This window comes from Neolamprologus brichardi, chromosome 23, assembly GCF_056152115.1.
Source record: "Neolamprologus brichardi isolate AB-2024 chromosome 23, ASM5615211v1, whole genome shotgun sequence".
In the NCBI taxonomy this organism is placed as follows: Eukaryota; Metazoa; Chordata; class Actinopteri; order Cichliformes; family Cichlidae; genus Neolamprologus; species Neolamprologus brichardi.
This window is the reverse complement of record NC_142125.1, coordinates 32,003,184-32,019,574: the sequence shown is the minus strand read 5'-3', so window position 1 is coordinate 32,019,574 and position 16,391 is coordinate 32,003,184. Positions and strand designations below refer to the sequence as shown.

The 16,391-nt window shown below is 38.9% G+C and overlaps 1 protein-coding gene across 1 annotated transcript; it reads left to right on the top strand.

Annotated features, from left to right (window-relative positions):
• The first annotated feature begins 4,165 nt into the window (after positions 1–4,165).
• On the top strand, positions 4,166–16,384 carry acp2 (acid phosphatase 2, lysosomal). The gene is made up of 13 exons (XM_006804071.3): positions 4,166–4,339; positions 6,263–6,358; positions 6,681–6,767; positions 7,026–7,086; positions 7,177–7,268; positions 7,357–7,455; positions 8,788–8,877; positions 9,486–9,569; positions 9,662–9,710; positions 12,645–12,733; positions 12,909–13,015; positions 13,131–13,306; positions 13,416–16,384. Exons 1-13 carry the CDS (start codon positions 4,250–4,252, stop codon positions 13,559–13,561), a joined length of 1,266 nt encoding a protein of 421 aa, XP_006804134.2. The 5' UTR covers positions 4,166–4,249; the 3' UTR covers positions 13,562–16,384.
• Positions 16,385–16,391: the final 7 nt, after the last annotated feature.

Below are 16,391 nucleotides of genomic sequence, written 5' to 3'. Positions count from 1 at the left end.
TGGGAATGACACGTACAGGGTTTATTTAAGCACTCATTTGGATGTTTTTTTAAACCTCTGTACGACTCGTGGTCTCTTCCATCTTTAGTGTAAGCTCAGTTAAAAATGCAGTAACACCAATTTTACACCTTCTCCAAGTATCATAATCCAAAGCCTAAATTTTGATTTTATTAGTTTTGTCTGATGCACCTTTTAGGCCTCAGTACTAATGGATATATCATAGTTTGAATAGCAAAACTATATTCAGCGTAATGCGATTATGACATAAAGAAACATGAAGAATGATTTATGCCCCTAATTCACGTTTTCTCATAACTCACCGTAGACAACTTCAGAAAGCGTGCTCTGGGTAAATATTTGATAGGTTTCCCTTTTATCTAAATGATTTTACAACCCATCATTAGTTGTGTTTCAAAATAATGTTCTAATGAGGAATAAAAACCTTAATGATACTGACTGAGTGAATACTATACATGTAAACAACGTGCCAAAGGTGTGGTTTACAGTTTTAACTCGCTTGCTCCTATTTCGCTTTCAGTTTATGTCTCAGCTCAGTAACTTTCACTTCATGTTAAAAACAAGCTGCCTGTTTTGTCATGAAAGCAGAGTATGATAACAATAAAGTAATAATGTCATTAACGTAGGACGTTTGAGGATTCTTTCCGGCTCAGTGAACTTTATTCTAGACCAAAAAAGACTTTAAATGGTCCCGATACAACTCAAAGACCCCTTACTTAGTAATTATAGGGTTTTCAACTGCCAGTATTGACAACATTAGGGATAAAACAGAGTGTCTTTTTAGTAAACATCCACAGCCTACACATCCCTATACTCAAATTCTGATTGTAATTCATTTGCCAAACACATCAGAAACAAAGTTTAATTGATACTAAAGTTATTGTTCCTCATGTTTTCTGTAGCTATTGTGATAATATTAATTATTCTGAATTCTTTGGGTGAAAATATGATTTTTTTTTTTTTACAGTAGATCAAAATAAAGTTTCTTATAATAAACGTTTATTTTTACATTTTTTTAAACCAGTAAAATCCAGTGTTAATAGTCATAGTTGCACTATTAGTAAAGTAAAACGGTGGCAAATGGAAGACTGAAGGGAGTGTGATACCAGATCAGTACAAAGCTTTATATTTAGCCCTTTTAATCAGTACCATGTGGTGACTTTACTGAAAGGCAAGCAGAGACTGTGCCCCCACCACCGCCACACTGACACAAACATACAAAAACATACAAAAACATCTTTTTTCACTGTTAAACAGGACAAATTAGACCTCAAACATAATGTGCTGCCTGTCTTTATCATCTCTCCAGCTTGCTGTACGAATGGACATTTTCACCTTTCTGTCTGAAGAATTGCAAAGACTTGTGTAGTTACATAAATATCAAATATATTCACCCAAAATATTTATTGTGGCAATCAGGTCATAAATTAATCCTCTAACTGGAGGTTGGCGGCTCCCTTACTTGGACACTGGCCTTTTGGCACCACCTCAGCCAACTTGACGATCAAGTTTGTGGCCCACACAAACAGGTGAATTGAGAACTACAGGCAGTTATGATGCCTTTCCAACCAGTGCCATGATGTTACTGTCCTTGAAGATGCCCTCAGATAAAAATTGTTGTAATAGTAAAGGATGAGACTTTGGATCTTCTTAAAAGTATAACAGCTGGACAGGGATCTTTCCATTAATTTGTATGGGATCAATCCATGGGCATTGGAAAGATCTAGCTACAGTACTGACACATCCCCTGTGCTCCCCTGAGTCTCTCTTATCAGCTGGTTTACTATAACCGTGTGCTCTATGGACTCCTTCCCTCCTCCTCAACTGCTGTGCCAACATAGGAGTTCTTCAGAAGCAAATCCACAAAGCAATTTGTAACAATCTTGAACATGAAGTGTAATGCATAATTGTTGTTTATGTTACAATTTTCTTCCTACTCTTCTGTTGTACTGTCATGTTTGTACTGGTACAGCTTCCTACAAGTATTTTATAGACAACTAAACCAACAAATAAATACCTGTTAATTTGCACAATTTTAAAGCCCTAATTTTACTTTACTATTGTATGATGACAAAAGATAAAGAAAGCCCTCCAGCTATTTGAGCCCTCCTGAAGATCGGTAGCTGTGGTGTAAACATCTTTGAGCTTTGCACTTCTTGCTGCCAACAAAGCTGCTTTTCACAGTCGGGCTCAGGCAGAAGGCTCAACTCCAAATCAAAGGTTTCCAATGTTTACTGGTTTCCTGCACATAAAGCCATTTAAAATCTTCCACACTTTCCTGACTGATGCTTATGTAAAATAACAGTGACCTATTGCCCTGGGCTACCTGTAAGACAGATGGAAAGTAAATAATTAGTAAATTATGAACAAAGACATGATTTGCATCTTTATTTTATAAATGTTTCAAAAAATGAAATAACTCAACATATTATCCTTTAAATTGTACTTGATTCATTTTCAACTTTATTACCTTTTAATTAACACACTCCTCAAATGGATGAAACAAATGCCTTAGTAATACACTGATTACAGTGTATGACCTTTACATAAAGTATGTGTGTAATAAAATAAAAATAAGGCAGCTTTTTATATCAACAATATTTTGAAATAACCTTTACACCTTACAGCTTATGTAATTCTGCAGAGCAGGAAGTCTCCTGTCAGAGTAACGTGTCGGACGGTTTGCAACTAGCTCAACAGTGACATCTAGTGCCTGAGAAGGAAAACTGCCACACAACATGAAACTCGGTGACTGGAAAATGTAGTCTCAACTTTTTAAAAAATAGAATTCATCTAATTTATTATGTTATAATTTTTTAAGTAATTGCTATCAAACACAAACTTGAAATCATGAACATTGTGAAATTTTGAGCCAAATTAGCATGATTGTTTTCTTATTTTTGTTTTCAACTAAGTGAAAGGGACTAAAACAGTCAATCATGCGTTTCACGCCAGCATGAAAATGAGAATGGCGCAACTGAATAACAATCTTAGGAAAAGACAAAAACTCCTGTTACACACAAAATCTAATAATGAACAAATAAACAAACAAACAAATATTAATGTAACTCCTGCATTTGACTTCCACGTTGCATTTCCAAGTTCCCTGCGCTCAGTTCTATTTATGTAAAGCTATAAATTCCTTCGTTAAAGCTGTTAAAAAACACAACGTACAGCAAACTGTATAATGTAAAATAATCTAATATATAAATTGTATAAAAAATTATATAATCTATTTATATCACTGAAACTCATTATGTATACTAAATCTAAATATACCTAAGAAATGTCACCATATTCGCGGTGATACTGTACTTTATCCAGTAGCGGTTTTTGATACGGGCGACACGGGCGGTTGCCCGGGGCAGCATCACGGCATCGGCAAAAAAAAAAAAACAACAATAATTTTTTTTTTAAAAAATGCTCGTACTCATGCTGCCCCGACGTCATGCCAGCGCATACTGGGGATGGCATAGGCACCGATCGGTTTTCTATCGCCCATTTGCTGGGAGTAAGGGCGCCCTCCGTTTGCGAGGTGCACAGGGGGGAGAGGGCGGTGCGGCGGGGGATTCTCTGGCTGGCTGGAGCAGCATCTAATAACCAACTCGCAAAATAAAACAAAATAAAAACAAACCAACAAACACGAAAACACCAGACATTATGATACAGACTTATAATTTGCACCGATGTTTTTTCGAAAGTCTGTATGCGAAAAGTGAGCGCGAGAGCCCTCGGTGCGCTTCCTCGCTGCTGAAGTCAAAGTAAACTTTATTGTCATCTCCGCTACATACAGTCCAGTAGACAGACGAGACAACGAGGCTCCAGTTACAGCAGTGCAAGTAAACAAACAATAAATATAAGAAGAGTAAGAAAATAAATATACACTTTAGGACCAGGGATAAAGGGATCAATAACAATTTAAAATTGCTGCTCTGTCACTTCCGTTTATCGTTTCGAAATAAAATCTGACCCAGTAATTATGGAGCAACTGTGGATGAAAAATATCATCGTCGGTTTTATGAATACATATGAAAATAGCAGAAATACGCCCACCTCAATGGTTCCTCTTTTCAAATTTAATTTCCGTTAGAAATATTGCCAGTTTATTTTACGACTTCCGATGTAATTCGAGTCTGCTGCTGACTTGACCCAGCGCGCACAAGAGAGGAAATCGAGCCAGTTAGCCGCTGAAGCCAAGACAGGTTAGCGCTCTGCTGACACAGACAGAAACATGGTGCCAGCTGCGGTGCTCTTTGTTTTCACACTGACCTGTGTGTGTGGACGAGCCGCGGCAGAAAGAAAACTAGTGTATACGACTGTGGTGAGTAACGTTGAAGGTGCTGAAACGCCGCGAAAGCTGTGCGGAATTCCACAGTGTGTAGACGGTTGCGGAACTACATTTATAATTTATGAGGTTTTCTGTAACCATCGGTTACTTGTCAACATTTATGGTTTTCTGCCTAGGAATGACATCTGGCAGAAGTCTTTGGAGTCTTTTAGAAACATCGGCATATAAATAATACATTTACGAATAATTATCATTAGGAAATTAGTAGGTAGGTTAAGTGTTTTGCCTCTCACCAGTAGCTAGTATCGTATTGAACTAGAAGGCTGCAATGCTAACCCGTTCTAACACTGCACACTGAAGGAATATGTCAACTTCAAAGTATTAGAAATTGTCAAATGGCACGGTGTGCACTGACTTCAGACGAAACCACTACAGGAATCCTCACTACATGCTAACTCTGTTAGCAAGTGTCTACCGTTACTTTAGTAAGAAACCTGAGGTGTTGTGGGCTGTAATGTTAATGTCACTGCTGGCACAAGAAGCTGCATGACCGGCCTTACCTCTCTGACGTGACAACTTAGCGAACTTAATGAGCTCTGTCGATACACACTGTTATAATTGGTCCTGTCAGGTGATTGTTTGGCCAATAGTACAAACACTAAAAAAAAACCTGAACAATTAATGTGTAAATGTAGGTCACAGTGATGATAGTGTAGAATGAGCCCAATAGTCAAAGAACAGATGCACAAACTACAAAAGAGCCAATATTTACAGACGATCGGGAACACCAGCATGCCTCATTAAAGAAAAACAAAGTGTTTAAGGATAAGGAAGTTATTGTCTTCAAGAGGCAACAATGAGCTATACACTGCAAGATGTACTGTTTTCTGTTGTCTTCCAGTCCATATGTGTTTCGCTTGCTCTATGGATGGTGCACATTAGGATCTCTTTTTTTTTTTTTTTTTTTTTTGCATGTCTAAGACTACCAACTGAAAAGGGAAAGTTGCCTGTTTTTTTTTAACACTTTGTGTATTGGGGAGAGCTCCAAGTCACATGTTCCCAATGGGTTTTTCCAGGCATTAGTGTGAAATAGGAGATCAGGATATACCTGGACTCAATCTTAGAAACTTACACGGAGAGCCAAGACTGTATTGTAGAACAGATAAGATTAGAAAGGGATAATCCACTCTTCAAATAGAGTTGGGACACTTGTGTAAACTAGAAAGCAGCAGATCTCTAGAGTGGTTTGAAAGCTGAAATTTAAAACCATTTGATGTGTACTGTAGGATGTTTGGGTGGAACTGCTTGTAATAGGATCTCCTTCGCTTGAAACTGATCGTAATGAACTCTCATACCAATGTTAGTGTTCATAAAAGACCTGCTTCATAAATACAGGTTTCACTGTAGCCTTCTTATTATTAAATATGACACAAACTGCATTTAGTCGTTATCCGTGCTGTTTTTAGGGAACTGGTGTTAAAGCCATTTGTCCTAATGGTTTGACATTATAGTGTTTGCTAAGCAGTTTCAGGTGTCTGCTGACTGGGTGTTATGTCCACCAGTGATACTGTTAAAAGTAGAACAAAGGTTTTGTCGTCAGTATATGCAAGATAAGCTGCAGATGTTGCAAACAGTGTTGTGCACTGTTGGGCAAATATTTTTCCTAAAAAAACCCAAGCACACACATTTTCTACCTGTTTACTGATTTACAGTTTCAGAACCACCAAGAGTAAGAGCTTGTTTCGTTTTAATTCATGCAAAGCACCTTTGGTAGACTTTAAAAATACGTTTATGAAGATGGAAAATAATATTTCATGGTTTGTCAGGCTTTCAGTGTGCGTATAAATGATACACAGAGCACGCTTTGTGCAGCTTTGAATATTTGAAAATATTAAAATATATGTTTTAAATGCCAGTTTTTCATGACACTCTTTCTTTGACTTCTGTCCTCTCCAGTTGTTTCGGCATGGCGACAGATCACCAGTCAAAGCCTATCCCACCGACCCCCACCAAGAGAGCGACTGGCCGCAGGGCTTTGGTCAGCTGTCACAGGTATAACCAAGACTTCTTTTTATGTAAACTGTTAAATCTACATTTACTACAGCAGGCAGTATTATGTGTAGTAGAGCTGTCACACAGCTAAAGCTGATACAGAAAAATGTGTTCAGGGTACAAGCTAGATTACTGTTTTCCAAGTTTGTACAACAAATAAAAGATAAATGAGATAAATACAGGTCATGCAAAATGTTGCAGCCAGGCTCCTGAGCAACACCAACCAGCTGGCCCACACTACTCTGATTTTTAACATACTGCATGATTTTACAGTTCTGCTACTTTAGCCAGAGTGTAACTTATTTCATATTTGTCGTTGTAGATAGGGATGCAGCAGCACTTTGAGCTGGGCCAGTTTCTGAGGACTCGATACGAAAACTTCCTCAATGCATCCTACAACCGGCACGAGGTGAGATAGAGCCTACTTTTCGCTTTTAGTCCACATGACAAGTCGTCATGAAGCTTTTATAGTCAAACTGTGACTCTGGTTAATATTTGACAGAAGAGGCCTCTTCAGAGTTCGCACCAGCGCACAAATTCCTGTAATATGACGGAAGAGTGCCTCTGTTTTTGTGCAGTTTGTTTCTTAATATTTAACTTTTGACTGTTGATATCCTAAATTTCAACTATAATACATCTTAACATGCTTAATGCCTTTTGTCTTCAGATCTTAGTTCGCAGTACAGACTACGATCGCACCCTTATGAGTGCCGAGGCCAACCTCGCAGGTCCGAAGACCTCTTCTTTCTAATATTCATACTGCTGTTTCTGGTACTCTTCTCATTTGGCGTGCCATATTTTTTCCCCCCCTCATCCAGGTCTCTATCCTCCCAGCGGCCAGCAGGTCTTCAACCCTAACCTGAAGTGGCAGCCGATCCCTGTCCACACTGTGCCGCAAAGTGAAGAGAGGGTTAGTGCATGAAGTCACTGCTGTTTGAAGTTGTTTATGTTTGCGAAAAGCTAGTCGGTGTCTGAAATATGTCTTTTTTGTTTTTTAGCTTCTCTCATTTCCTTTGAAAGACTGTCCTCGTTACCAGCAGCTGATGAATGAAACCGAACACACGGAGGAGTTTTTAAACGTTACTGCAACATACCAGGTACCGCTTCTCTTCTTTAGTATATCTGTCTGTTACTGTTGGGTCAGACTCAGCTTTAATTCAAGAGATTTAATAGAAATAGTAATGTATTAACTGTTTAGAAATGCACTCAGTTTCATGTTTTTATGCTTATATAATGATAGCTAATTGTAAATATAAGGAAATTAAACAAATGAAATTAACTTTAGACGTTTTCTCTCATCGAATGCTGTGAAAATGAGCCACACCTGTCCTTAAAACAGATCATTGGCCAATCACCTTTAAGCATGTAAAAATCGACTGTATATGTTTTTTTTTGTTTGTTTTCTTTAAGTGTAGTTTTCCTAAATGATTTATATTTTAGTTTTGTTAGAGAAAAAGTGAAAGCCTGCTTTTCAGTCATGCAAGTGCATTCTTATGGCTTTCATGGAAATTGAGAGGATTAGCAGCAGCTCGGCGCTGCTCATGAATTGCACTTAATCAAGTGTGATCTCCCCTATAAAAGCAGAGGTTTTGGCAGTTGAATGATCTGGAGCATTTTAGCTATTTTAACAAAATGCTGGAATCTTCCCAGCAAATTCGCTAACAAATTCAGTTAGCATGTTAAATGTTAAAGTTCAGGACGGTAGAAAAATGGTCATGAAAATGACTGAACAAGTACGGCTTATTTGGAAAGGTTGCTTGAAGAAAACCTCCTGACATGGCAGCATGACTTAGGTTTGCAACACTGTGTTTAAATACATCACAAAGCTTTGACCAAAGTACTAAATGAAGATGTTTGGCCATAATGCACAGCACCATGTTTGACAAAAACCAAACACAGTATATCAGCAGAAATACCTCATATCAACTGTTAAGCATGGTGGTGGAGGGGTGATGATTTGGGCTTGTTTTCCAGCCAGAGGACCTGGGACCAAGAACTTCTTTGTGTACCAAAGTACTCCAGAGCTTGGCTGAAACAGGTCTTGTTACAGTACAATTATCCCAGGCACACTAACAATCCTGACAAACAAAAGAATCAATGCGTTGATAAAGTCCCAGTCAAAGTCCAGACCTCAAACTGGCTGAAATAAGACCTCAAAGGGTTTTAAGAGAGCTTTGCAAATATCCACAAACAAAATGAACGGAAGCAATGTTGTAAAGAACGGCGACCCAAAGAGAGACAAAGTCGTACAGAAAATGATTACTTCCAGTCTAAAAGCTACTGAATCATGGGTGTACTTGGTTTTTAAAAGAATGCATACAATACTGTGAAAATGTTCTTTTTCACATGACTGTAAATGACTTTTTGGAGAATAAAGAGTAAGAGTTGGAGGTACACTGTTCACGAGTCTGCTTTGTTCTTCTCTTCAGGATATCATAGAGTTGGTGAGGAACAAAACGGGGCTGAAGGACACCACTGTGGAAACTGTCTGGAGTGTGTATGACACACTCTTCTGTGAGGTAAGAACGCACACACACACACTAAAAACACCAAGGGAAAGCCAAATTCTCCGTCAGCCGGTTTGTTGAGTTTTTATTTACAGCAACAACATGTCAGAGCAGAATAGACCCAGTTTTAAATGATCCAATGTTTTCTACTGCTGTCAGATATGCAGCTAAAAGAGGCCGTCGCGTTGCTTTAGTTTCAAAATAACAGCACCGTGCTAGTCAGGACAAATCTCATATGTCACATGAGTTTTATTCTAATAACTCAACTGACCATTTTGAGGAAACGATGAACAGTCTGGGTAACACAATGTTTGAGGAACAGCAAAGTGCTGCTCACAGCAGTTTCACATTTTTCTTGTCTCACTTCCTGCATTTCAGCCTGACTTTAGGTGGACCGCATGAGCAGTGGCGTGCCACTGTTACACTGTTCACACTTTTACTTTTAATGAGAATAAAGTAAAAGGTGCCATTTATACACCAAATGGTGTTAAATTTCATTTGAGCAGAGTACAGCTGGGACACAGAGTGCAGCCGCTGAGTAACTAAGTAGGAAAGTGTGAAAAAACTCGTCTTTATGTCTGTCTGTGTTTGCCCCCCCCCCCCCCCCCCCCCCCCCAAAGTCTCAGCACAACATGACGGCTCCTGATTGGGTCTCGCCTGACGTTATGAAGAAGCTCCGAAAGCTCAAAGACTTTGGATTTCAGGTAAAAGCTGTGGTTCCATCTCAGCTTTTATTTAAAGTTTCTGATCTCAGTACTGATATTTACTAATATTATCTAATGTGACATGTTTGCAGGTCATATTTGCGGTGCATGAACAGCAGGAGAAGAGTCGGCTGCAGGGAGGTGTGTGTCTGTGTGTGTGTGACTACCAAAACTAAATTTGTTAGGTTTCAGCGTCAGCTGTATGTGTTTGTGTTTGGGTGTCTTGTTAGAGTTTTTAGAAGAACGAAATGAAAAACATGAGAACACTTGTTATGATCAGTGTTGGGTAAGTTACTGTAAAAAAGTAATTAATTACTAATTACTTAGTCAATATTTTATTTAAAATACGTATTTAATTACTGTGTCAGAAAAGTAACTTAATTACTAAATAAGTAATTTAACTAAATACTTCTTAAAATCCCTATACACCTTGAGTGGGCAAACAATAGAAATTAAACTCTTTAAATAATAAATACATTTTTTTTTAAAGACGGAGACTCTACAGTACGCAGCGGTAGCATCTCTTCCACAATGTAGCCTGCAATGCTCACCTTCAGACGCTTTCTGTGCTGCTGAAGTAAAATCAGGTTTTGCCTGCTTAGCAGGAGTTGCCGCGGTGTTATCCATGGATGATGAACAAGAATCACTCAGAAGTGTTCGTCTGTGCTCTCGTGTCAGGCGCTTCAGTAGATTACTCGTGCTATTAACAGCGGCCGATAGTTTTTTCTCCCCAGGACATAGCTTACATATTACTGTAATATTCTTGTCTGCTTGTTTCAGAAAAGTGAAGAGACGGGAATATGTCCATTTCAAAAAACAGCCACTCGCTTCAGCCGAGTGCGACATCTTCCGCTTTAGAATACGACTGTGCAGCAAACTGGCGCGAAATGACGCGCACCTGCACTGCAACGATGTTAAAGCGGCAGAGTTTACTTCTACGTTTAGAAGATAAATTATTGAAATTAAATAATGATTTTCAGCGAGTTTAATTGTTTTACAATGTAACGCAAGTACATTGTAAGTAACTGTAATTAAAATACCTAAAAATGAACAGTAATTAGTTACTCTACTTTTTCAGTGGAAAAGTAATTTAATTACAGTAACGCGTTACTTAGTAACACATTACACCCAACACTGGCTTTGATGCAGGAATACTGGACTCCATCTGCAGTAAGTACAGATAAATAGCACTCTTGGATTGGATACTTTTAAAACTCCCGCCTCTGAGTACAGTGGTATTACAGTTGCTTTGTGTTCGCTCCACAGTACTAAAATATAAATATAGTATTAATAATTTAGCATTAATACACATGAAAAATGATATATTGACACAAAGAAAGCCATAAAACAAATTTTGGAGTATATTTGTGAATTCTGTTTCTAAGAACAGTAATTAGTTCATTTCTAAGGAGAAATCTGTGAACTCTGCACCGTGACTTGGCATGGGTCTTCTGTATTACTTTTGCATATGTGAAACGTGCAGTTTCTGTAAAATTCAAAAACGGAAATGTGATTAAGGCTACGTCCACACGTACCCGGGTATTTTTGAAAACGCAGATTTTTCTATGCGTTTGCACCTTTCGTCCACACGTAAACGGCGTTTTTGGTCACTGAAAACGGAGATTTTTAAAAACTCCGGCCAGGGTGGATATTTTTGAAAACTCAGTTTTTGCATTTACGTGTGGACGAGAAAAACGGAGAAAACGCAGTGTCAAAGGTGTGCGCCTTTTTTGACGTCACACTGTGCGCCACGTTATTGTTTCGGTGAAATGAATTTCTACAACACTGTTACTGTTAATTGTTCTCTCTGCAGTGTTTAAATGCTTACACATACACACACAGTTACTGTCCCTCCACACATACGACTCGGTTCTGCTTCTATGCCCCAGCTTTGTTTACTCTTTCCCACCGAGGCTTCTAGACTTCAGATTGGCCAACATTTCTGCACGGTTAGGAATATATCGCCACCTGTTGCTTTGGCATGTTCCTAGCAGCGTTTTCCTTCATTTCTGCCTTTACGTGTGGACGGGATTATTTTTTAAAATGAAAACGGAAAATCTCAGTTTTCAAAAATACCCGTGTACGTGTGGACGTAGCCTAAGATAAGAGCATGCTACAAAAACAGTACGTAATGTGCTCTTACTCTCTGGTAACAAACATGTAGCACTGAGTTATAGAGACACGACTGTCGATCACACTTTTAGATTAGATATAATGAAGATTTCTGCTTTCATACAGAGTCAGCCTGTGGTTGTTTACAGCCCAGCTCTCAGTGTTTTTTAGAATTTAATTTGTGGGATAAGTCACCTGACGTTGGTGTTCTAGGGTTAATCTGGCAGTAGGTTAGAGTAGCATTATGAATGTGATAAATTAAAAACAGCGGTGCTGTTGATTTTCTCATGGTTTTTATATATGTAGAAATATGTTAAGAGTAGGTGAAAAAAACCAACACTAAAGGGAGTATTTGTGACGGCTTGATGATGATCTGCAGTGTGTTCATGTCTGAAGGCGCATGTTGTCCTTTTTAATCATTTTTTGAATAACAATGGATCTGTGTTACACAAAGTCTTTTTTCTGTTCAATTTATTTATACAGCACCAAGTCAAAATAACAGCCACCTCAAGGCGCTTTATATAGTAAGGTAGACCCTACAATAATACATACAGAGAAAACCCAACAAGCATATGACCCCCTATGAGCAAGCACTTTGGTGACAGTGGGAAGGAAAAACTCCCTTTTAACAGGAAGAAACTTCCAGCAGAACCAGGCTGAGGGAGGGGCGGGGCCATCTGCTGCGACCGGTTGGGGAGAGAGAAGGAAGACAGGATAAAGACATGCTGTGGAAGAGAGACACATTTAATAAAAGAGATGATTCAATGCAGAGCGTCTATTTTCACATAGTGAGTGAGAAAGGTGACTGAAGAAGAAATGCACACAGCACTCACTGGAAAGAGCAATAATTGCAAATGCTGGTTTGTTTTTTCAGGAGATTTATTAACAGTATTAAAATGATTCGAGCTGTCATTCATGGCTACAGGATTAAAGGGATAATTGTATCTGCTGTCTGTCTTTCAGGGATGCTGCTGGGTGAAATTGTGAAGAATCTTTCCAAGATGGCCGTTCCAGACCCAAAACAGCAGCTGAAAATGATGATGCTCTCAGCGGTGAGCTAGTTTGAAGACTTATCAGTAACTTTTTGAATTGTTGGTAAAAGATTGTTTTGTTTTTTGACTGAGCCATGTTAGCAGTCTCCCTGTTTCTGGTTTTTGCTAAGCTAAATAAGCTAGCTTAAGCTGTCCTATACTATTCTTTATATGCGTGTGTCTGTGTGCCTCACAGCATGACACCACTGTAGCCGCTCTGCTGGCCAGCTTGAGCGTATTTAATGGAATACAGCCGCCATATGCCTCCTGTCTCATGATTGAGCTCTACAGGGAAGACAACGGGTAAACACACACGCAAGCATCACAGTCAAACAGACTCCATTGAGTTGATAACAGTAGATTTAAGTGGGATGATGGGACTTTGAATTGTAAAAGTCTCTGTCTCGTGTCCACGCAGCTCTGCTTCAGTGTCCATGTTTTACCGGAACGACACCAACGTGCACCCGTACCCGCTTCAGTTACCGGGCTGCTCCCTTGACTGCCCCCTGGATGAGTTTGTAACGATTACAAAGGTCTTCATCTCAGACGACAGAGACAAAGAGTGTCAGCTCCCTTCAAAACACACAGATAAACGTGAGCACTTCACACATAATAAAACATGACACACTTGACTGTAAACATTTAAAAAAATATAGACTAAAACAGTTTTGCACCATTTTTGCATTCTTCTTCATATTTGCAGTGGTCATCACCAGCCTGGCTGTGACCGGATGTGTGCTCCTCGTCCTCATTGTCATCCTCGTCGGCGTTCTTTGTCGGCACAAGGATCCAATAAACAGCCGGGGATACCAGCATGTGATCAACCAGGAAGGCGGAGAGGATTCCTGACAGAAGCACAAACTCCTTCCTCGGAGATCTCCAAATCGTGCATCTTGGGAGACCAGCGATGACGATGAACTTTGAACTCTAACCCACCCGCTCGCAGAAGATTTCAAACTCAACCCAGAGAACAACTCAGCAAGACTTTAGATCTCGAGATGAAAGCGGAGAACGTCATTGGTTTTGACATTCCTTGAAAAAACTTTTTTTTTTAATTTACATTTTTATTGCTAAAGACTGAAAATATAGATTTTTTAATTGAAAGTAAATGAGTAGATTTTAATGAAACGTGTGGAGGATGGGGTTGGGTGTTGCATTTTAAGAATCCAGATTTTTATAATAGCAGTTAAAAAGACAACAGCTGTGCTGTGAAAAAAGTTTTTTTCTTCAATAGGTCAATCAGTGCGCGGCCTCATTCTGGGCATTTGCAAAATGACTCATTTACAGATGCTGCTGCTCACTCACTTAATAACCCCGCGGTGACGTGGCATTACATGGTTAATGGTAAGGACCCATCACACCTACCATAGTTGCCCTCACAAACAGCAGTGCACACAGCAGTGCACACCCATCTAGTATACACAGTGACAGGGCTGTGGTCGCGCCACAGTTTGCGCATAACACTACCAATACAGCAACCATAATGGGCAGTTTACGCACTGTAGCATCATGACTAACTGCTAGGTAAGCTAACCATGTCTTGTCAGCTCCTCTCCAGCACATCACATGTTACATAACCCCACTTGCTTGTTTAGAGTACGTTCAGATTCACCAAGTGCCACACTGGGAAAATATATGCCTTACACAGTCATTTCATGTAGTCATACATTTGGTCTCCATTAGCCCTTCAGCCAGTTCACAAAGAGTTTATTAGCCTTTGTTAAACTTAGTCAAGCAACATACTGCATAATGATTACAGTTCTCAAAGGTGGCAGCAATACAGCCCATTCACAGCATCATGCTTCACAAGTGTGAATCTGAGCAGTACTGCAAGTATGTGCCGCTGAATAAATCCAAAATATATCCTGATGGAAAGTAATTAATCTTGCACAATATTAGTGCAAGTCTTACTTAACAACCTGTTTCTCTGTGTTAAACGTGACAACTTGATGACTGTTGAGGTGTGGAGGTGCACTTATCTGTTTGCTTTGGCATTTGCATGGTGCTTTGCAGATCAGTTAACACTGGATGGGGTAAAAGCTGCAGCATTTGGTTCTATTAATTTACTAAAGAGGTTTAATCCAGCATATGTCTTCTTGTAATTATATCATTGCATTCTCCTGGATATTTCTAACTGCAAACCTGTGTGTTTGTACCAATGCTTTCATACATCTGCCTCTCAGTGTGTGTATGTGTTGCTTTTGCACACTGGGGGTAATGTTGATTCATTTCAGCTTTGGATCTGTTTTGACTCCAGCACCTAATGATCAAGATGCCTTGTATGTTTTTAATAATATGGTGTTTTTTATGCTGTTTGTAATTTTAAATCTTCCATCTGTGTTTGATTTAATAAAGGGAGGTCTGTCACTGAATGCTGCCAAGCACATTGGCAGCTTGGCTTAAGCCCAATGTTTAATCTCTTTGCAGCAAGAAACCAAAATAGTATTCTTGGAATTACCAAGAAGAATCATTAGGGTTTTGGGGTTTTTATGTTTTGTTTTGTTTTTGTTAAAGGTGTAATCTGAGTGGGGTTTTTTGCCCCCCTAGCTTCGTTTTTAATCGATCCATTTATGAAAATGTCGGAACTTGGGAACACTGGAAATGCATCTTTGACTCTCTGCCTTATTTTTTAATACTTTAAGTCATTAAAACCCATTAATGGTATCTCGCAATGTTTTACTAAAAGAAAACACCCTGTTTTGGATGAGATTTTTCAGGCTGCATATAAAAGATGGCCAGAGCTTCCACCCCACCCACCTTTGTTATAGCATTCATGTTACGTATTAATTACATTATGGACGCCCAAACGCATTTCTACAACAACAAGCACGCACACTGGGTTGTAATGCAAAACCAGTTGAGTCGTGGCAAGTCCATCTAAGTAGGTACTAATGGAAAAGTGCCTTTAGAAATACAGTGTGTAAAATCTCACCACTAGATGTCAGTAGATAGCAGTCAACTAAATTCTGTTTTCTTGCATAACCCTAGTTTTGAACTGGTTGCTGGCATAATCTTAGTTTATAATTCAATTCAATTTTAATTATATACAGCGACAAATCACAACAACAGTCGCCTCAAGGTGCTTTATACTGTAAGGTAGACCCTACAATTTGTGATCTTTAAATTAAGAATAACTTACAAGGTGAACTACATATATGGCTGTTTTCCAGTGACATACTTAAAACGCAGTCAGGTGGAACAGCGATGTCCATGTTGGTTCCTTTATTCCAGATGGTGGGGCAGCATGGCAACTTTGATAAATCTGTGCTCACTCCTGTGTCTTTTTAATTGATTAATCCTAAGTTTATGAGAATGCATTAGTTTGTTGGGAGACATAATTACACACTAATCAATGAGTAAAAATGTAAAAATCTGGTAATTCTTTGTTTTTACATTCATCGGGCCCCAATATCAAAGAGAAATTAAAAATGTATGCTGTGGAAGAGTTCGGGTCTTAGGAGGTTAAGGCAGCTGAGTGAAAATACACTGGGTTAAACAATGAGACTTCAGTAACCAATAGGTGATGTAACACTGACTATGCCCATGTTATATTTGCAGTCTGTTTTGCATAAGTAAATTCAGGAACCAAATTTAAGTCTGAGCCACGAGGATGTGTACTTTGAACTTGCATTTTGCAATTATCATCGCAAATCAGTTTAAAAATAAATAAAAAATGGAC

Excerpts from the sequence above, each read along its gene's own strand:
- acp2 (XM_006804071.3), top strand. The coding sequence starts at position 4,250 with ATGGTGCCAGCTGCGGTGCTCTTTGTTTTCACACTGACCTGTGTGTGT. Across the intron at positions 6,768-7,025 it reads CATCCTACAACCGGCACGAG|ATCTTAGTTCGCAGTACAGA; the intron begins GTGAGATAGAGC and ends TTTTGTCTTCAG. Across the intron at positions 7,087-7,176 it reads TGCCGAGGCCAACCTCGCAG|GTCTCTATCCTCCCAGCGGC; the intron begins GTCCGAAGACCT and ends CCCCTCATCCAG.